The 22878-nt window shown below is 34.4% G+C and overlaps 1 protein-coding gene across 1 annotated transcript; it reads right to left on the bottom strand.

The window, feature by feature from the left end:
- Positions 1–358: 358 nt before the first annotated feature.
- On the bottom strand, positions 359–5348 carry LOC122521630. Its single transcript, XM_043642473.1, is given in 8 exon segments — positions 359–388; positions 469–605; positions 2840–2976; positions 3089–3120; positions 3558–4328; positions 4362–4657; positions 4699–5082; positions 5085–5348. Coding segments are annotated over 8 exon segments (1941 nt in total). The 5' UTR covers positions 5239–5348.
- Positions 5349–22878: the final 17530 nt, after the last annotated feature.

Below are 22878 nucleotides of genomic sequence, written 5' to 3'. Positions count from 1 at the left end.
CGCTATATGGTTCACATTTAACAAAATTATAGGATTTTTAATTTTCAAGAATTAACTCATTCGACTTGTTTCACCATTAAATTATTAAATCTATTATATTTAAATTTTTTGAGAAGCTACCATTTTTAACAAATCGTCAGGCGCTGAATCTTTACTATTCATGACAGGAGTCATCATCGTGGTTGTTCGCTTCCAGCCCCAATCCCGCGCTTCCAAATTGTTCCCCAACTACCATTGCACTTGATAGAATGTGCGTTTCACGTGTTCTCGCAGAACAGGTTGCGTTGGAGGTAAAGCCGCCAAGCGAACTTTTACGTTGGTGTGCATGGACAGCGGTGCAAATTTTACGTATCGAGCATTACTGAGCGACTAATTGGGATTTTTGAAGCTGTATAAATGGGCAATTATTTGTTCTGCACATTCACACAGACTGTCGATTGTACTCGCAGCGTTGTAGAACATTTTTACAGCAGTCTGCAGATTGTTATTCTTTTGCAGAATGGAGATGACGTTCTTCTTTCCTTTTCCATACATAGCACTCGTCGTGTCACATCCAGAGAATGCGTGAGCAAATAAAATATAAGGCTTAATATGTGCGTGGTCTTCTGTATAATACAAAGTATTTTTTTTACTATAGACTAAATAATAATAGTTTCTGTTAAAATAAATTATTCTTTTCTTTTATTCAGTGTTTATTATTTTGCATCATAAGCATCTAGATTCGATTTAAAAACGCCGCACTTACACGCCGATATATATAGATTTACAGAACGCTCGACACTCGACGGCCAAAACGAATAATGCTTGTTACCGAAAGAAAAAATCTTATACAGAACGCTCAACCTAAACCATCGATGGCCAGGAAAAGAAATACTCGCTATCGCCTAAACGAATAGAAAGGGAGAAATATCGGTTTGTTCTTTCACTCGCACTTTCATTCAAGACCGAGAGTCCCAAAGATTGTCGAAGATTCTTTGTTTATGAATTAGTACACACAGACGCTCGCACGCACACAAGTTCGCTTGTGTGTAAAAGCCGACTGAGAGGCGGGACTTGTTTCCCCTCTCTTACAATTACTTTTACCACTCTTTCTCGGTTATTTTTGCAAATACGAAGATAAACTTTAGAACATTTTTTATGTATTTTTAAATTCTCTACAACTTATGTTTGAAACTTTTTTCGCTTAAATGCCTAGATTCTAAGGTAAAGTCATTTTTCCCTTTTTTACCCTTTTTCTCCAAAACTTGGGATCCTATTGCAAAAAAATTAGCACTAATCGATTTAGCGTCGTCGCCTTACCCTTAGATCAAAGAATCAAGAATACGGCTGAAATTCAGAAATTTAACCCCTTATTGAGCACACTATAAGATAGAATAGAGAATTTATGGAACTATAGAATCTGCAAGATAGGGTCCTCTTAAGAAAAGGATATAATATTTATTTCTGAACAAATAACATCTGGTGATCTAGACTATGGAGATTTTGTAGACTGTGCGTTTTGTACGCACTCCCCCTCTAAGGTGTTACGTAGATTTGAAAGAAAGACGGTTGATGATCAATAATGGGTCGGAAAAGGGACTAGGACCGCCCTGCGTCCCCTTTCCCTCTCCGCCGGCGGTAGGACCGATGCATAAGAAAATAAAGGGGATTGGTCTTATGATTGCACTGCGGTAAGTCTTATGATTGCGTCTCGAAAAGTCTTATGATTGAGTCTTAAGAAGTCTTATCGTATTATGGCGAGGTATTAAGTGGTCGTATTATGTAAAAGTTTTATGTAGCCTTATTGAGTTTTATGTCTTATGTCTTACGGTTTTTACGTCTTATGTTTTTTTATGTCATGCTTATGTAATTACGAAGATTTACGTTTAAGTGATTTTATGTATGATTAAATATATGTGTATTCCAAACTTTGAATCCTGACAAACTGTTATTTAAATAATAACGCCGTTTAACCCCTTGCACCAAGACAGAGGGACTCGTTACATTATGAAGCCCATATTGATTTGGTGATAGATAAATACTGTAGTAATCGACGTATAGGTGCTCTATTTAGGATATGAAAGACATTGAACATCAAATATCAATATTACTACAAAATAATTTAATCGAGGAGTCATATAGGCCGTTTGCCGCTCCGGTAACACTAGCATTTAAAAAAGAAGAAGGAAGTAGATCAAGGCTTTTTATAGATTTCGCGAATTGAATAAAATTGTATTTCCCCAATCGCAACCATTTCCGTTAATCGAGGATCTTATGGTTAAAACAAGGAAATGTAAATTTTTTTCAACATTTGATGTAAACTCAGCGTTCTGGTCCATACCTCTTAAAATTGAAGATAGACACAAAACTGCATTTGTTACTCAAGAGGCACACTTTCAATGGACTTGTTTGCCTTTTGGTTTAAAAACTGCTCCCGCTATATTTCAGAGAATATTGAGTAGCATTATAAGAAAGCATAAACTGTCAAATTTTACTGTCAATTACATCGACGATATTTTAGTATTTTCTGTAACGTTCGAAAAATACATGAGCACTTATCTGTGCACATCCTAGAACAGCAGCTCTACATACCTTACAATGGTATTTTCTAATAGTCAAACTATAATTGGTATCATGAAAATGCAGCAATGCAGTTTTTGCCTTCCTGTGACGTTCTAGAGGAGGACTGCCAGGGAGCAAGACATTTTATATATTCTCCGATCCGATACCGACTTTCTTGCTGTCTTCTCGTAAAGAGAATAATGCCCTTTTGGGTCAGCCTGTAGAGCCAGTACTTTACCCGGGATCTGGGCCCAGAAGTGGAATTTAACCCTTGTAATGAGAAGAGATGACAACTTACCTTGATGTAATATTGCTCTATGATTTAGGGAATCCTCGGAATGTGGTCCTCTTTGCTGATTTCCGGAGCTCCTAAATTCCAATTGTGTTGGCGTTGAATCTTGAAGATAGGTACAAGGAATCAGGTGCGAAAAGGAGCTTAGTTGGTTGGTTCGAAAATAATTCCAAAAATTTTGGGTAAAATAACAGTATATTCTTAAGTAAACTTTAGCAAATAAACAACACAAAGTTATGCACAGTATAAACTCACAATACGAACACAGATAGTAGCAAATGTAGAAACTTTTAAATGTAAAGATTAAGAACAATTATCGAAAAACTCGGTACAAACGTAGCAAACTTAGTAATAGATGTCGAACTCAATAACAGATGTCGAACCTAATAGCAATTGTCATACTCAGAAACAAATATCGAACTTAGTCGACGCGGAAATAGTAGACAAAGGTTCGACGCGAAACACTTTTTTAGGTTCCGTTGGATTACGCGATAGAGCGTCAGCGTTAGCATTCGCAGTTCCTGGTTTATAAATAATTTAACCCTTTGCACTCGGGACCTTTTTCGCGCGGCGCACCAGCAACTCGAAGCGTTTCGTAGTGTATTTAGTGAATTTCTTACCTCTAATTTAAAATGATTACACACATAAAGTAACACATAAAACTTTTTATTTTAATATTAAATGTATCTTTACATTTTTAAGATGATAATTTCTGAAACGTTACTCTTGTAATTTTGCATTGTATGGTATTTGAGATAACAACTGCCTGATTTACAGATACTGAATCTTCATCCGACTCAAAACCATCATCTGGTAATCTCCCGTAACCTTCCAACATTGGATCATCAGACTTTAAAGCCCTAATTACTTCAAGATTTTCTTTGTATTTATTTATCCAATCTTCATATGTTATAGAATCTGTTATAGTATATTGTGGTGTATTAAGTGGGCATGCATCTTGTAAATGCCGACTGTTGCAATCTTGGCAGAGTTTTATTGTAATTGCTAATCTGTGACGCTCCGACATATTACCATCAAAGTTTACATCACTTTGAGTTTTATCTATTACCGAAATAACAGATTCATTTTCTACTGTATTTAAATGTGGAGTCTCTTCTTGAGTAATTATTCCATCTTGTGGTGCTTTACGCACGTCATGATGTTTCTTATTTTTGTGCTCGCTAGTATGCTTGTGCTTTTTTTGTCTATGTTTGTGCATGGCATCGTCCAAAAAATTATCACACGTATCTCTGACAATATTTTCTTCCCCGTCTGTTTCATGTTTTAGTCTTTTCCGTTTCTTTTTTAATTTACGTTCTTCCAAAGTTTTACCATTTTCCGTTTCATCTAGTACGTTAGAAATTGAACTACTATTTTCCTGAGATTCTGTGCTTTGTTCCTTATGCAATTTGTTTTCCGTATCATGAATTTTTCTATTTTCTGCATTTTCCATATTTTGAGAACTTAATATATCTTTCACAACTTTGACAACAGATTAATTAATTACATTTCTTTCAGGAGATGATACAGCTTGAATAGTTTGCAGTTGCACATTTTGTTTAGATGTATCTTCTCCAATCTGTGCTACTCCATTAAGTATATCGATATCTTTGCTATTGCAACTTAACTCATTCTTTTCACTATTTACATCCTTTATAAATCCTATGCTATCTATATGATGCTCAGTCTTTGTTATAATAGATTCGATATTTTTTGGAACGACACGAAAACATTCTAAATCTAATTTAGATTTATTATCTGCTTCTGAATTTACTTCTGTGTTACAAATAACTGAATTTGTATTTTTAATGGGACTTTTTTCCTCTTCTAGCTATAATCCTTATTCACATCTAGATTCTGCGCACTTTTTAAGTGTTTTCTTTTCTTGCGTTTGTCTTTATGATGTTTAGCCTTATTTTTATGATGTTTAGATCTTGAACTACGACGCACATGGAGCTTGATAACATCATCATGTACTTCTGTTTGTAAAGACTGTATTGTGTCAGTAGATGAAACATCAGGTTCTGGACATATAGAAGTACTTTGCTTTCTTAGGTTTCGACGAAGATGTTCTTCTGCATCTTCTATTAAATTTTCAGTCTTGACAATTTCTGAGTTCCTTTCTTTTTTGCCATCTGTTTTCCATTCTTCAAGACCATTGCATTTATTATCTTGTGTGACGATAGGTTCTGCAAAATCGAGAAGATAAACTGCAAGGTTTTCGTCTGTCGACAATCCGAGCCTTTTTTAAGAGATAACCAATGCTTTCCATTTGTAACGCCAATGTGAACACTTCGAAAGTGCTTTACTTTGATATCCGCACTTGTGCCGGAATCACAACCGTGATAATGGGAGCTTCTCGTTATCCCAGATTCCTTCACATGCTTCGTGCTTTTCTTCGGCATAACTACATCCTCGTCTCCGCCGACATTAAAGTGGCGAAATCGAAGTTAGCCAAGAGGACGCGCGCACACCGATATTATCCTATCCTCTTTATGCTCAACCGCCTGATCGCCGCCCACCATGGCCGACACCCCAGTCTGCTCCCTTCACCCATTGAGCCCTTAACTTTGTTATTAGAAGCAATTTTAAAGGAAGGTTTTAAATTAAAATTCACAAAATGTAACTTTGCACAGGACTCTGTAAAGTATCTAAGGCACATAATAAAAAACAATACTGTCACTCCATTAAAAGATAATTTGATTGCCATAAAAGAATTTCCAATACCAAAAACACAAAAAAACGTCCGACAATTTTTAGGAAAAATAATTTTCTATGGAAAATATGTGCCAAATATTTCAATTATACTGGATCCTTTGCATAATTTTTTAAGAAAAGGAGAAAAATGCGATTGGTGCGATAAATGTCAAGAATCCCTTGATACTATAAAAAAACTATTTTGCTCAAAACCTATTCTAGCCATCTTTGATCCAGACTTGCCAATACATATTTTTATACAGATGCAAGCATACAAGGTATAGGAGTGATTTTAAAACAAATTCAGCCCAACGGTGATGAAAAGCCCTGTGCATATTTTTCAAAAAAACATTAAATGACTCCCAAAAAAAGAAAAAAGCCATATATATTGAGTGTTTGGCAATAAAAGAGGCGGTAAAATACTGGCAGCACTAGGTTATAGGAAAAACATTCACGGTTTTTTCAGATCACAAACTTTTAGAAAAATGAATATATTTTATTTATTTATTTAATAATATTTTATTGACCCTAGAGCCTAGGCTCCCTAAAGGCCATTAATTACAGTATAGTACAATGTAATGTATAGATAAAACAAAACGGAAATTAAAATTATGTAATTACTATTAAACTTATCATTATATTAGTAGTAACGCACAGTAAGTAGATAAATGTAAAAAGAAAATAGTAAATAATAATTAAAAGTATAATGGTTTTATAATAGTAGTATAGTAGTATTGGTTCAAAGCAATAAACATACGGTTAAAAAAAAAAAAAAAAAAAAATTAAATTAAATTAAATTGTAAATCACAAAACACGCTGATTATCTCTATCAATAAAGTAGGTCTCTAAAAAATTCACGAAACTCATCAATATGAGGAATAGATGATTGTGCGTTTAAGTGACATATTTTTAAATTAAACGATGTTCCAGTGATAATATTACGTTGCTGAGAGCCAATACTACAATATTATTTACAAAGACTATGGATATTTGATAGGTCCATTGACGAAAAAATTTTTACTGGTTCCGATCCATTTTTAAGGTCCACGCAAACAGAATTAGCCGTAATCCAAATATTTTCTTTGCTCATGTGAGGAAACTTCTTAATAATATTTTGTCGCAATTTATACAATGCCGTTTGATACCGCTTATTTACAAAAATTGGAGTCTTTTGTGACCCATTGATGACTAGGTTTGCAGTAATATCATTGCGTTTCCTCCTGCAGGCAATAAATTTATCGACCAAATTTGGTGAATTGCATTTTACAATGATATCCCGTTCGCGATCAGTGTTTCCTCTAACATTTTTCTTTTTGTTGTATCCAATTCTCTCTACCAATGAGAAACTATTAGCGCTTACATCAGGAACCTCTAAAATTTTTCCGAGTTTAACCACTGCAGCTGTTAAGCTCTCCGAAGCCGCCTCTGGGAGACCCAAAATGACAAATTTGTCACGAAGTTGTTTAGATTCCATATATATTGGCGCATTTCTATCTCTTGAATGGCTTGCAATTGCGGATTGTTTGATTGGCCAACCATACAAGTTGCGTCCGATGATGACGCCGATTCAATTGCACCAACTCGCTTTTCTAAAGCTTTATAATCTTCGCGTAAAGAATCACAATTGGCAGCTATTCCGTCCAGTTTTGTAGACAGATCCGCGATTTTCGTATCAATGTCATTTATTTTACTTAGCGTCTTATTGATTTCCTCCAAAATAGAAATTAGATACTCATTCTTCCCTGAACACATAGGACATTTGCTGGTAACAAAGTCCTTGACTTCGGATCTTGAGTGAAGAGCATATCTAACTTTGACACAAGCCAAGTGAAATTTAAGTTTACAAGTATCCCGGGTCGTAGCAGCGAGATCGTCAACATTTGGCCGTATACAAATACAACACCACTATGTAGTTTTGTCGGGCGTGGTATAAGTGGCAATGTTAAGATAATAATGATAAATGTAATATGACAGTACTGTCTGAATACGATATAAACTGTGGTTTAAAATCAACGGCTGAAACACAGATTAAAGGGATTTTTACATAAACCCAAAATAAAAAAACTCCAATGTTACAAATAAAAATAACAAAGCACTATGTAAAACAGTAAAAAACATAAAAATTAATTTAATTATAACTTATAACATAACTAAATACAGCCAAATAGAAAGCCAGAACAGACGAAGAACTAGGAGATTTAACATATTATTTGTCGCAGTTTATTTTTAAAATAATATATTCTCCGGGCAAAAATATAACATAGAGGCAGATACTTTAAGCAGAATCCCCGTGTTAGAATCGTATGAAAATCAAGATAGTATTTTAAAAGTAGTGAATTTGGTTCAATTAGAAGACATACAAAATGATCAAGATAAAAATGAAGATATAAAACAAAATATAAATAAACTTATTTTCAAACATAATGTATATTATAAAAAGATAGGAAAAAATGAAAATATTGTACTAACTGAGGAGTTTAATAAAGAGATTATTAAACATGTACATTACTACTACTGTCACATAGGAAGACAACAAATGGAAAACAAGATTAAACCCTTTTATCAAGCTAAATATTTATTGGAAAGTATAAAAAAAATTTGCGAAATCTGTAACGTCTGCATAAAAAATAAATCTAGAGAAAAATAAAAGTTTGGTCTACTATCTCACTTTGGTCCCGCTACCTATCCATTCGAAATAGTGTCTATAGACACCATAGAGAGATTTGGTGGTGCTTGTTCAACCAAGCCATATTTACATCTTCTAGTAGATCACTTCACTCGTTACGCCTATATTTTGACATCCAAAACCCAGAATAAGAATGATTTTAAAAAACTTGTTTAAAAAGTAACTCAATATTATAAAATTGACTTGATTCTATCAGATCAATATTCAGGCATAAATTCAAAGGATTTCAAAATATTTTTAGAAAAAGAAGATATACCTATAATTTTCACTGCAGTAAATGCGCCATTTTCAAATGGATTGAACGAAAGGTTAAATCAAACGTTGGTTAATAAAATTCGTTGCAAGATTAATGAAAGGAGAGAAAAAATTGCGTGGACAACTATTGCTCACGAGTGCACTGAAAAATATAACGAAACTGAACAATGTGTAACAGGGTTCTCTCCAAAATATTTATTGGATTGCAAAAATGTTGACATTCTACTAGATGAACTGAAACAAAATGTAACACGAAATCATCTATTGCGAGACCGAAAAATTGCCTTAAAAAATAGTATAAAATCTCACAATTATAATAAATTGATAAAAACAGAAAATATTATAAGCTAAAAGTTGGAGATTTTGTATATGTTGAAAACGAAAACCGGTTAAACCGAAAAAAACTAGATGAATTAAAAATAGGACCTTATTAAATTGTAGACAAAATATCAAATTCAATTTACAAAGTAAACACGGGTCATAAAAAGTCAGAGTCGAATCTCTTCCATATTACAAAGCTTATTCCAGTAGTAGAGCAAAACAGTAAAACCTTGTAATTTAGAAGGGGGGAGATGTAAACAAAGTGCTTGACACTTCATTTAGTTTGTAGTTTGAATTTTCCGCGAAATAACTTTGATGTATAATTTATCTGTGAACTTGTCAGATTCTATGGAAGCGGTCTGTCATACTGAATGCGTTAGCAACCTAGTAATCTGTTGACTGAATGATACAGCAAGATAAAGATAGAGGTTATATTTAAATAATTGTGATTTATAAAAACTGGTGAAACAATAGCTTTAAATGTTATTCCTTTTTTCAGGTAAAATGTGTGATTAATTAATGATAAAGAATGTTTTGTAAAAGTGTAAAAACTAGTTTATTTAATAAAATAAAATTCTCTTTTCAGAGCAACTCAATTTTGGTTATAGTTTTACTGTTCACCATCTCTGGTAGATAGCGCAGTAAAGTATAACAGCTGTTTAAAAGTATGCTCCTGCATTTTGCTGTGTTTAGTTGTGTTATAATTTATAATTTAAATAATTTTTATGTTTTTTTTTACTGTTTTACATAGTGCTTTGTTATTTTTATTTGTAACATTGGAGTTTTTTTATTTTGGGTTTATGTAAAAATCCCTTTAATTTGTGTTTCAGCCGTTGATTTTAAACCACAGCTTATATCGTATTCAGACAGTACTGTCATATTACATTTATCATTATTATCTTAACATTGCCACTTATACCACGCCCGACAAAACTACATAGTGGTGTTGTATTTGTATACGGCCAATTGTTGACGATCTCGCTGCTACGACCCGGGATACTTGTAAACATAAATTTCACTTGGCTTGTGTCAAAGTTAGATATGCTCTTCACTCAAGATCCGAAGTAAAGGACATTGTTACTAGCAAATGTCCTATTTGTACAGCGAAGAATGAGTATATAATTTCTATTTTGGAGGAATCCAATACAAAGCTAAGTAAAATAAATGATATTGATACGAAAATCACGGATCTGTCTACAAGACTGGACGGAATAACTGCCAATGTGATTCTTTACGCGAAGATTATAAAGCTTTAGAAAAGCGAGTTAGTGCAATTGAATCAGCGTCATCATCGGACGCAACTTGTATGGTTGGCCAATCAACAATCCGCAATTGCAAACCATTCAAGAGATAGAATACGCCAACTATATATGGAATCTAACAAACACTTCGTGACCAATTTTGTCATTTCGGGTCTCCCAGAGGCGGCTTCGGAGAGCTTAACAGCTGCGTGGTTGGTTAAACTCGGAAAAATTTTAGAGGTTCCTGATGTTAGCGTTAATAGTTTTTCATTGGTTATTAAGAATTGGACACAAAAAAGAAAAATGTTTAGAGTAGTAAACACTGATCGCGAACGGGATATTCATTGTAAAAATGCCTTTCGCCAAATTGGTCGATAAATTTATTGCCTGCAGGAGGAAACGCAATGATATTACTGCAAACCTAGTCATCAATGGGTCACAAAAGACTCCAATTTTTGTTTCCTCACATGAGCAAAGAAAATATTTGGATTACGGCTAATTCTGTTTGCGTGGACCTTAAAAATGGATCGGAACCAGTAAAAATTTTGTCGTCAATGGACCTATCAAATATCCATAGTCATTGTAAATAATATTGTAGTATTGGCTCTGAGCAACGTAATATTATCGCTGGAACATCGTCTAATTTAAAAATATGTCACTAATCGCACAATCACCTATTCCTCATATTGATGAAATTCGTGAATTTTTTAGAGAAACTAATCAGGACATTATTGCTGTCTCTGAATCATGGCTTTCCAGTTGTGTTGTGGTTGCTCAAATATTGCTTCCGATGTTTCATCTACATCGATATGATCGCAAGCGTCGTCATGGTGGAGGCGTTTTATTATTTGTACGCAATACGTTATTTTTTATTTTCTGTAAAAAAATTGTAATTACAAGTTATCTAAATATCAACCTTTTCCTGTGATTCCTGCTGACATCCATTCATTTAAACGATTTTTGTGTAAGCCATGACTTGCGTATTGTTTCCATTAACGCCACCACATCCAACACGCTACCTCGTATACTTGGATTGACCATGTTTATCATTACTAACGATTTGACTTAATATCTTTCTGGTCTCAACTGATGAGCCCTTTCTCTCAGGTCATGATTGTATATCAGTGACTCTTACTTATAGTGTTTCTAAACACACTCAAATGATTGTAGACGTCGTAATTGAAACTTAATAACGATGAATCAATTGTTAGCAAATCGGTGATTTGTGACATTCTAAATTTTCGGAGAGTATCTCACCAATTGACGATTTTGTCGATTAGAATGAATCAAAGTATGTATTAGTTGTACGATCGGAATCGATTCCATAGCCGAAAATCGATTGTACCTAAAAAACACGAGATTATTGTGCGCGCACTAATCGACAGAGAGTTTCTAGGAACTAGCGTTCTATACCCCCACCACTCACCCGTCAAGTGAGTTCCCTGCAGGCTCATTACAAAAACATTCGGTCTATTTAATGCTGGACCCTCCCGAGGGACACTTTTAAACAAGTACCCGGAGACAACACAAGCGAAAGGATTATTAAGAGAGGCCAACATTCATCTGTTAAAGAAGCATCCGTCTTACAGATATTATACCGGTGATAGACGTAGAGGCGATAACTGGTAATCGACGCCAGAGGGTGGTAATCCGGTAGCTAGACGTAGAGGCGACAATTAACGGTGAGAACATATACTCTTTCCATTTTCTTTCAACGGGGATTAACCTCAGGGTTAATCGTGACGAGAAGTTTATCACGACATAGTCCGTGATCCATCGTCGTCCCATTTACTTTGATACCCAACCAGGGTTTTTTGCGCAAGGCATTTTCCCTGACGAGCCAATAAAAGCATTGCACGTATTGGCTCAACCCAAGTGTTTTATTTATTTTAATTCCCTTTCTCCCTCCTCCTAATTAGCTTAATTCCATCGCCGGAGGACTCCATGTTGGAGGAATTTTGGCAAATACATTTTTGTGCCTCATGTGAGGTGTGAATTTCTGATTCCTGGTTTGACTGAAGCTGCGTAATCGGAATTGCCACTGAGAAACTCTTGTTCCTGAACATACACGCTTGCCACGTCGAGCTAATCCATCACAAAGGATTTCGGATAGGAGATAAGTAGATTTCATCATTTGTGCATACGCTTATGCGTATCCACTTCAAACATTCAAATTTCTATATGAAATTACGTCTTCGAACCCCGTAAAACGCTCGTAATTCTCTTAAATAAATTCATTATTTTCTATTATCTTTCTTACTAAATTGATGATATTCGACTGGGAATTGATGATAAATTAATTTCGATTGCAGTATCATTTGATTTTACCAAATCTTTTAATTGTGTGTATCATTTACTGCTCTTACGAAAACTTAAGGATTTAAATTGTTCATCTGATGTCATCAATGGTTTTGTTCCTATCTAACTGAGAGATTGTCCAAGCTGTGAAGTTAAAGGAAAAAATATCTGCTTGGAATATCGTCGTTGTGGTGTTCCGCAGGCAGTGTTTTCGGCCCACTATTATTGGCCCTGTTTGTTTTAGACTTGGGAAGTCTCTAGATGATGCAAACATCTCTTCTACGCAGATGATTTATTACTTATTTAACTTGTTGCCTTTCAGATATAGAGAGAGCTGTGAATGTGCTTAACGAAATAATTACGTGAATAATCATTGGTGTATGAAGGAATTTCCTTAAACTAAATGCTTATAAACAAAAGGCTATATTAAATTGTTCATTGATGTCATCAAATGGTTTTGTTCCTATCTAACTGAGAGATGTCAAGTGTGAAGTTAAGGAAAAACTATCTGCTTGGAAATATCGTCGTTGTGGGGTCCGCAGGCGTGTTTTCTCCGGCCCACTATTATTGGCCCTGTTTGTTTTAGATGGAAGTTCTAATTAGATGCAAACATCTCTTCTACGCAGATGATTTATTACTTATTTAAACTTGTTGCCTTTCAGATTAGAGAGAGCTGTGAATGTGCTTAACGAAATAATTACGTGAATAATCAATTGGTGTATGAAGGAATTTCCTTAAACTAAATGCTTATCAAACAAAGGCTATAATTTTTGGAGTCCTGAACATGTTAACAACTTGTATGTTTAATGCCCTCCTAGAATCAAAGTACATCAAGTACTTATTGATACGTCCGATCAATTATATTACGAGTTATTTGGATGATACTTTGTCTTGGCATCAACAGTCGTGTTGATTAGAAATCAAGCAATGAGTTGCTTGTCCCTATTAAAATGAACAATCATTTGTTTAATATGACTATGCGTAAAAGATTAGTTGCCACCTATATTACCAATCTTTGCTTATTGTTCAGCAGCTTATACAAAACATCTCAGGAGAATTACAAACTAAATTACAAAGAAAGTTTAATGCTTGTATTCGCTTTATCTTTCGTTTGCAACGATATCAGCATACTACTCCGTTTAGAAGAGTTTTAGGATGGTTGACTTTACAAGATCGACGTGACTTCTTAATAGCTTGCATAATTAGTATACAAATTGTTGTGTCTTCAGCACGACAAAATAATAAGAACGAACATTAGTATTCTTAATTTTGTTCGTTGTCGTGCTGTCAGGCAATTGGATGTATTATGTTTACCTTATGCAAGAACCAGGACTTATGACAATCATTTTTGGTTACTGCTGTTCGTATGTGAAATCAACCTACCGGAATATATCGTAGCTCTAAGTGACTAAGAATTCAGATTAAGATGTTATACCTATTTTATTGATAGCAGATATTCAGCGTGTTTTGTGACTTACGATTTAATTTATAAATTTTTTTTTTTTTTAAACTATATGTTTATGCTTGGAACCAATACTACTTACTACTATTATAGAACCATTATACTTTTATTTATTATTTACTATTTTCTTTTTACATTTATCTACTTACTGTGCGTACTACTACAATTAATGAAGTTTAATACTAATTACATAATTTTAATTTCTGTTTTCTTTTATCTACATTACATTGTACTATATTGTAATTAATGGCCTTTAGGGAGACTAGGCTCAAGGGTCATAAATTGATTATAAAAAAAAAAAAAAAGAAATAATAATAACAAATTGTCATATTAAAATCGGAAACAACTAGTCGATTCGAACTTGAAAACCGCTTTGTTAACGGACAAAGGGCGATAACAGTTTCCACGGTTTACATCGCTGCAACGATACTTTCTTTCAAATAAGACTAGGCTACGAAGAAATCGTGACATCATAGAGCCGAGAGCTAAAGGGAGCCCCCCCTTTTTTATCAATTTACAGCTCAGGACCGTAACTGCGTGATCGGAAACCCGACGCATTATAATAAAAATTTATATATTAAAATCTTCACATTCAACATTAATTTATATTAATCCGTCTCGAAAGGTTAAATAATGTATAATTTTTTAATATCTATGAGTTTAACATTTATTTTACATCTATTATGATTAAGACGCACAGGTACTAGAGTGATAGTTATCGTAAAAGCATTCAAAACAATAAATTTTTTCACATATGCGCAATAAATGAAAGATGACTTGTTACATAAACAACGATTTTTTTAAAAGATCTGTTGGAAAATAAAACCTGATGAACGTTTAAAAATTTTCTCTTTTATTTGGTTTTAATAAGGCATGAACTTAATATTATATCTACATGAAATTTTTAATGATTAGAATATATACGAATGTTATTTGTTAGTATATTGAAGATTTATCTATTTTTATTACGTGTTAAAAATAAAATGTTTAACTGTAATTCAAGTAATCAATTTCATATTATTTGCGCAAGATGTTAAAAAATTATTATTTCTAATTTTTTTGTAGTAAATAATTTTCTCTTTCCTGTATATATTAAAAATTAAGAAATATGAAAAAAAATTAAAGAACAGATAGCAAAAAAAATTATTAAAAAAACTACCTACACGAAAGATCGAACACTGACTAACGGCGCGAGAGCGAGAACGCTACTACTGACTCTATCACGCCCTGATACACGGTCGAAATTAAGATAATAATAACATATATACAAACAAAAATCAACATTTTAAAACCATTTTTCTCAACAATGGTTAGGCATTTTAAGAAGAAACCCTTTACCACGATAACATCCAAAAGTATACTACTCATATACCAAAGCTCGTTAAGATCTGTGGAGGTCCCAGTGTAAGGTCCCCTTGTGAGGCCATCACAAACCTTTATTGCTCAATCTCGTGCTGCTAAAAGCCGCCTGTCCCTCTAAGAAGATTTGTTCGTACGTTGGTAGTAAAAACTACTCGATCGAAGCCGAAGGTCCTTCGTGATAACAGCACTGTACGCCTAACTTAACACGTTCACGCCGGGGCGAAAATCTGCCGTTTTTCCGCGTGAGGCGGGAGTGTCTTATCGCGTTACGCTTCGTGGGCGCGGGCTAATATCGTGCGAGTTTGAACACACTTATTCGGCAATCATTTTTTTGACCCACGCTTTTGCGGAAATCATTACAGTTTGCGGCTTCTTAACGCGCTAAATGCGAAATTGGAACAGTTCTGACAGTGTTTTTTTTGAGCGTACATTTCTTGCATCAAGTTTTAAAGGTAGGTAAAAATCTTTTCTTTCTACAGAGGCAGTTAGAATTTTTTTTGAATTTTTGCCCATATAAATAATAGATATAAAATGGATCTGGAGGAAAGTGCGTTTGTCTGAAGTGTCTATTATTATAACCGGAAAAAAGTTTGCTAAGATTTAGAATAATTTCGAGCTCTTCAGATGAGGCAAGCAACGATAGCGAATCATTAGAAATGATCTGAATGACTATTCCTCGGAGAAAAGAAGATTTTAAATCCAATTCAGAAAGTGCGATGGTGATAATGAATGGAAGAAAATAATAGAAGACGCTACGAATGATGAGTATGCGGAAGAAGAGGAAATTTTTAATTCACAACATGGACTTCGACGATCCTGTTTCGTTATATAAATTATTCGTCACGGATCACATACTTGAAATAATCGCAGAAGAAACAAATAAATACGCTATACAATGCTATAAATAATTCTGCATGTAACAGACTTCGAAAATGAATCGAATGCATTACTGTTTACTTAATGCATAAATAATTCTGCATGTAACAGACTTCGAAATGAATCAGAATGCATTACTGTTTTACTTATAACATAATAAAACGAATTAAAAATTATATCTAAACATAAAAAAAATTCCTCGTTTTTAGAATATCCTTTCCTGTATATCTTGAATTAATTTTACGTGTAGAATAAAATTCTTTTTTTTCAAATATGTATTCAATTTAACACAAATAAATTTTTACAACAACAAAATCAATAATTTAAAATTTTATAAAATACATAATTTAATAGGAAAAATATTTAAATGTTAAATTTCGTCTTAAAAAGAATCTCTATTCAATTTGATATACAAATAAATTTCTGTTAGGCAAAAAATTTATTTATTTAACTATACTAATTAATTTTATGTGTCAAGACTCAAAATTATTTCATTATTTTTACTCTCAACTAAATAATAATAGTTTCTGTTAAAATAAATTATTGTTTTTCTTTTATTCAAGGTTCATAATTTTTAGATATACAGGATATAGATAAGATATACAGGAAAGGATATTCTAAAAACGAGGAATTTATTTTATGTTTAGATATAATTTTAATTCGTTTTTATTATGTTATAAGTAAACAGTAATGCATTCTGATTCATTTTCGAAGTCTTAAAAATTCTACGAAAAAAATTGAGCAATTATCAAGTGGTGCGCTAGCTTAAGTAGTATCGTCTTCGCTTCTCGCATCGATTATTAACGTTTGATTCTTCGTGGGGGAATTATTTTTTTTATAAGTTTTTCTATCCTTTGGTTATATAAATTATTTTTACATTTCCTAATTTCTAATTTTATATAGAAAAAATTAAAAATTATTAAAAAAAAATTAAAAGCAATAAATTTTTTTACATCTTGCACAAATAAAGGAAGATTTATTACTTAAATTACAAATTCATCCAGTAAATATCATCCTAAAAAATGTCTCGTTTCAGGACGTTAAGAATTAATTTTTGTTATTTATTGGATATTATTTAATTTATAATTATTAATTTTATTACTCGCGTAATAATGTTGATTTCTTAATAAAATCTATATCGTTAGTGCAAAATTTGAAAAAAATCTGATGTGGGACTCACTGACCGTCTCCTTGTCAAGGATAGAAAAACTTATATAAAAATAATTCCCCCACGAAGAATCGAACGTTAATACCCAGCGCGAGAAGCGAAGACGTTACTACTTACGCTAACGCACCAATTGATAATTGCTCAATTTATTTCGTACAATTCTTAAGACTTCGAAGATGAATCAGAATGCATTACTGTTTTCTTATAACATAATAAAAATGAATTAAAATTATGTATAGACAAAAAATAAATTCCACGTTTTTAGAATATCCTTTCATATATCTTGAATTAATTGTATGTGTGGATAAAATTCTTCTTTTTCAAATATGTATTTAATTTGATAAACTAATAAATTTTTACGAGACAAAAAGTCAGTAATTTAAAATTTTATAAAATACATAATTTAATACGAAAAATATATAAATTTTAAATTTCGTATTATTTTCGTATTAAATACGTATTCAATTTGATATACAAATAATTTTTGTGAGGCAAAGAATTTATATCAATTAATTATTCTAATTAATTTTATGGCGAGACACAAAATTAATTCATTATTTTTACTCTCAACTAAATAATAATAGTTTCTGTTAAAATAAATTATTGTTTTTCTTTTATTCAAGGTTCATAATTTTTGACAATAAATAAAGAAACGGCGTGCCATAAGCATCAAGATTCGATTTAAAAACGCTGCGCTTATGCACCGATATATATAGGATATAGAGAACGCTCGACGCTTGATGGCCAAGACATAAAATTCTGGCTACCGAATGAAAAAATAGATAGAGAGAAATATCGGTTTTCTTTCTTACTCGCACTCGTATACAGAACGCTCGACACTCGATGGCCAAGACGTAAAATTCTCGCTACCGAGTGAAAAAATAGAAAGAGAGAAATATTGGTTGCTCGTCTCACTCGCACTCGTATACAGAACGCTCAACAATAGATGGCCAAAACAAAAATACTCGTTATCGCATGAACAAAAAAAAAGAGAGAAATATCAGTTTGTTCTCTCACTCGCACTTTCATTCAATACCGAGAGTCCCGAAGATTGCCGAAGATCCTTCGTTGTATTTAGTACACACGGACGCTCTCACGCACACTAGCCCGCTCGCGTGTAAAAGCCGACTGAGAGGCGGCACTTGCTTCCCCATTCTTACAATTACTTTTACCACTTTTTCTCGCTTATTTTTGCAAATACGCAGATAAACCTTACAACATTTTTTATGTATTTTTCAATACTTTACAACTTTTGTTTGAAACTTTTTTCGATTAAATGCCTAGATTCTAAGATAAGGCTATTTCTTCCTTTTTTACACTTTTTTACCCTTTTTCTCAAAAATTTAGGATCCTATTGCAAAAACATTAGTACCAATCGATTCAGCGTCGTCGACTTACTCTTAGATCAAAGAATCAAGATGTTAGCTGAAATTCAGAAGTTGACCCCTAATTCATCACAGTATTATATATACCGAATATGCCGCTGAGCGTCCGGTGATGCCTGGCTAAATGCACGGTCTTTTATGGGAGAAAACCTCCAAAGCAGGTCCAAAATCACCTTTCCTCGAAAAACTTAGTTTTTTCAACTAATTGTAAGATAGACAAATTTCATATTATCATGTTAAAAATTGATATCTTAACAAAAATTTAAACAAACTTAAGTTTAACGGTAAATAATAATAAACAATTGTTAAACAATTAAAATAATTATTAATTTGCAATAAAAATTGTTAATAATAATATTTAACTTAAAAAGAAGTTTTTCTGCAATTAATTCATTAAGAATATAGAGTAAACGACGTTATTAATTTTATAATAATTTTCAATAAATTCCTTAATTAACAAATCGATAAAATTAATTAACAAATCGATAAATGTTAAATTTTAATAAACAATTGTTAAAAAATAAAAAAATTTATTATTAAAAAAAAACAAATTTTAACAATAAAAAGTATCATAGTCGCATGAGCTTTCCATAGTCGCATTACTTTACCATAGTCGCATGACTTTACAAATTGTATTGTAGTCATTTAACATCAAAATGAGTCTTTTCTCTATATCTATAAAATATAAATGTAATATTTAATTCAAGTATATTTTATATAGAGAAAGTTCTCCCGTTTTAATATCTTACGACTATCTTTTGATATACACAATATTGCATATCATCAGGGGTCTCGTCTATCCGACAAGACGAATCCCCAAGCCAACGGCTGAGTCTCAATAGTTTGCAGCGTGGTAACTGCTCTACCGAGTACAACATCCCGCCCGGTACCTAAGTCGTCTACAGACGATTCCGAGTCTCAACGTCGAACTGTGAGACCCAAGATCGACCGTGCCGTTGCTCGGTGTGATCCCGGCGACGGTCGTTGGTCCCGTACGGCAAACTGGGCTCGTGCGGTGACCGGCCCGAGGACCGATTACCTATTAATTTCACATTGTTTTGAGCCTTTCGACTCACGAGACTCCTAGAGATATCGTTGCCTCCTTTGACTAGAAAGGATACGGCCTTAGAGGGGTTCAGTCATAATCCCACGGATAGTTGCTTCGCACCACCGGCCGCTCGACTGAGTGCGTGAACCAAATGTCTGAACCTGCGGTTCCTCTCGTACTGAGCAGGATTACTATCGCAACGACTAGTCATCAGTAGGGTAAAACTAACCTGTCTCACGACGGGCTAAACCCAGCTAACGTTCCCTGTTGGCGGGTGAACAATCCGACGCTTGGCGAATTCTGCTTCGCAATGATAGGAAGAGCCGATATCGACGGATCAAAAAGCGACGTCGCTATGAACGCTTGGCCGCCACAAGCCAGTTATCCCTGTGAAAACTTTTCTGACACCTCTTGCTGAAAACTCTTCAAGCGAAAAGGATCGATAGTCCGTGCTTTCGCAGTCTATATACGTACTGAACATCGAAATCAAGCCAGCTTTGCCCTCTTGCTCTACGCGAGGTTTCTCTCCTCGCTGAGCTAGCCTTAGGACTCCTGCGTTATTCTTTGATAGATGTACCATCCTAGTCAAATTCCCCGCCTGACAGTGTCCTCGAATCGGATCACGCGGGAGTATTAACGGCGATCGGCGAAAGCCTCATGCCACTCTTACACGCTCTAGTACACCGTGACAATCGAGCGCAAGGGCTCGAAGCACGCGCTCCGCCTAACAAAGTAAATAAAGAAACAATGAATGTAGTGGTATTTCACCGGCGATGTCGCCATCTCCCACTTATGCTAAGCCTCTCATGTCTCCTTACAGTGCTAGACTAGAGTCAAGCTCAACAGGGTCTTTTTCCCCGCTAATTTTTCCAAGCCCGTTCACTTGGCAGTGGTTTCGCTAGAAAATAGATAGGGACATCTAGTGTAATTCTGAGCTCTAATTCGAGCCTAAGCTCACTCAGCTGTGCTACAGGCTGATGCCTATTGCACGTGATGTTGAATGCGTAAAACCACTGCAAAGGGAGAATGACCGTAGATGTTTTGGTCATTAGGCTTGGAAGAACCCCCTTTTCACCATTTCTGAATCATCAGAGAGGTAGACTGTCCCGGATTGAGAAGTGACCAACTTAGCCGCTTTATCAGCAAAACTTCCTGTTTCGTCGATGAAGCGTTGTCCAGCGGGGGCCACGAGGAGGTGGGGTCACCAGCTATCGCTCGGTCTCATGCAGACTAGCGTTTGGTGTTAGTTGCTAAGGTTTTGGTTTTGGTAGGTGAGTACCTTCTCTGCCGTTCGGTACGCCATTTGGCGCCTACGCTAACCTTTACGGCTTTCCTGATTTTAATAGTTTTCTCAAATGTTGCTTGATTTATTATTCATATCTGTTCTGTTAAAGTGATGTTTTCGCGTATTTTTTGAACAATTCAAAATATTCCTCCGTCACCAGTTGTTTGTATTCACATGGCCACATAAGATTTCTTATTTTAACTTTCTGCTCTAGTTCCCTTCTTGTTTCGGTCAGTAGGACACATCAAAATAATATATGGTGCAATTTTTCTATTTCCCCACATGTGCATGTGTCTGTATTAGTTAAGTTAAACCTTTTGAGCGTATGCTTAAAGTTTCCGTGCCCTGAAAGAATTTGAGCCATAAAGTGGTCATGCTTTATCCATTTCGCGTTCAGTCTTTTTTCTATGTTTTCATAGAACTGGAATTTTAGCCTTCCTTTCTGGCTTTCATTCTAATTTTCCTGCCATTTTCTTAGCGTTTCTTTCTTAATAGCGTCTTCTTTTGGTCTCGCTCTTATCTACGGTTCCTTGCGTCTTTAACCTTATTCCAAAATGCTGAAGTGAGGTGTTTTTCCGTAATAGATATAGGCTTTTTTTTTCTTTAAGTATAAGATCTATGGGTGTAGCGGCTGCTATAACGCAGAGGGCGTCTGTTGATATTGTTCAATACGCCTTTTCGACTCGAATAAGCGCATATCTCTGCACTTGCGTTAGTCTTCTTATATGGTGTGTGTTTAGTTTTTCTACCTATCCAGCTGCAGCGTATGCAATAATCGGAATGAAAATCCCTTTGTAGAGTGCTTCCATTGTTTTGTTATTCAGTCCCCATGTGCTCTTTTCTACTCTTGCAAGCTGGTTAAAGATGACTTTACTTCTGTTTGTGATGTAGTTTACATGTAGGGTTATGTTTAGTCTGGTTCTAAAACCTATACCCAGGTAACGTGTTTCTGATATCATCCTCATCGACTTTTTTCCTATCTTGACTATTGGAGGCCTTTTTATATCCAGAAAACTTTTGAGTAGTAGCATATGCGATTTCGTTGCAGATAATTCTAATTTCTGTCTTAGGCACCACTCGCCTAAGATTGCTGTAACATTATTTGCTTTTTGTTCGAGTTCTTTTCTACTATTTCCTTTGATAGTTATTGCAATGTCATCAGCATATGCGACAACTTCATTTCCTGTTTTTGATATTTCCTAGAGTGCCTCGTCAAGGATAAGGTTCCACATTAGCGGCCCGAAGACCGATCCTTGTGGGCAGCGTTTGCTAATATTTTTAGTTATTTGACCAGTGTTACTTTTTATTCTGGTCTCTCTGTTGGAAAGGTAACTAGCGATAAGGGTGTATATGTTTTTGGGACACTCTCTTTTCTTTAGGTTGTATAGGACACTAGGCCACCAGACCCCGTCAAACGAGCCAGAAATATCGAACATAAGACCAATTGCATATTTTTCTTCTGTTTTGTCTAAAATGTCCCTTATCTTTACTAAGGCGTCCTCGGTTGATTTACCTGGCTTGAAATCGTATTGTTTCTCCGAAGCTAGGTGATGACTATTAGAGATAGTTTTTAGTCTTCCAGCAATTAGTATTTCGAGGACTTTTCCTAGTACTGGGAGCAGAGATATAGGTCTATAAGATTTTATTTCTGTATCTGGCTTGTCTGCACTTTTCCGCAGAACCGTTATCTCGGCAACTTTCCATTGGTTTGAGAAAATTCTTTGATCTAGGCATCTACTGTAGAGATTTTTAACATGATGCTGAAACACAGGCCATGCTTGTGTAACCATTTATGTTTATATTAGGTCTGGTCCAGAAGCCTTTTTGTTGCTTAACTTTCTAATGATATTCAGTATTTCAAGTACGCTAAAGGGTGATGTGTCCTCCACATTTGGTTCTATCAGTATATCGCTTCTTAATTTTAAGTGCCATTCCGTTTCGTTTTCAACAGTGTCGTCAGG

Source organism: Polistes fuscatus, unplaced genomic scaffold, assembly GCF_010416935.1.
Source record: "Polistes fuscatus isolate 324 unplaced genomic scaffold, CU_Pfus_HIC Scaffold44, whole genome shotgun sequence".
Lineage (NCBI taxonomy): Eukaryota > Metazoa > Arthropoda > Insecta > Hymenoptera > Vespidae > Polistes > Polistes fuscatus.
Note: the sequence above shows the minus strand (reverse complement) of the source record. Positions and strands in the feature narration are given on the sequence as shown.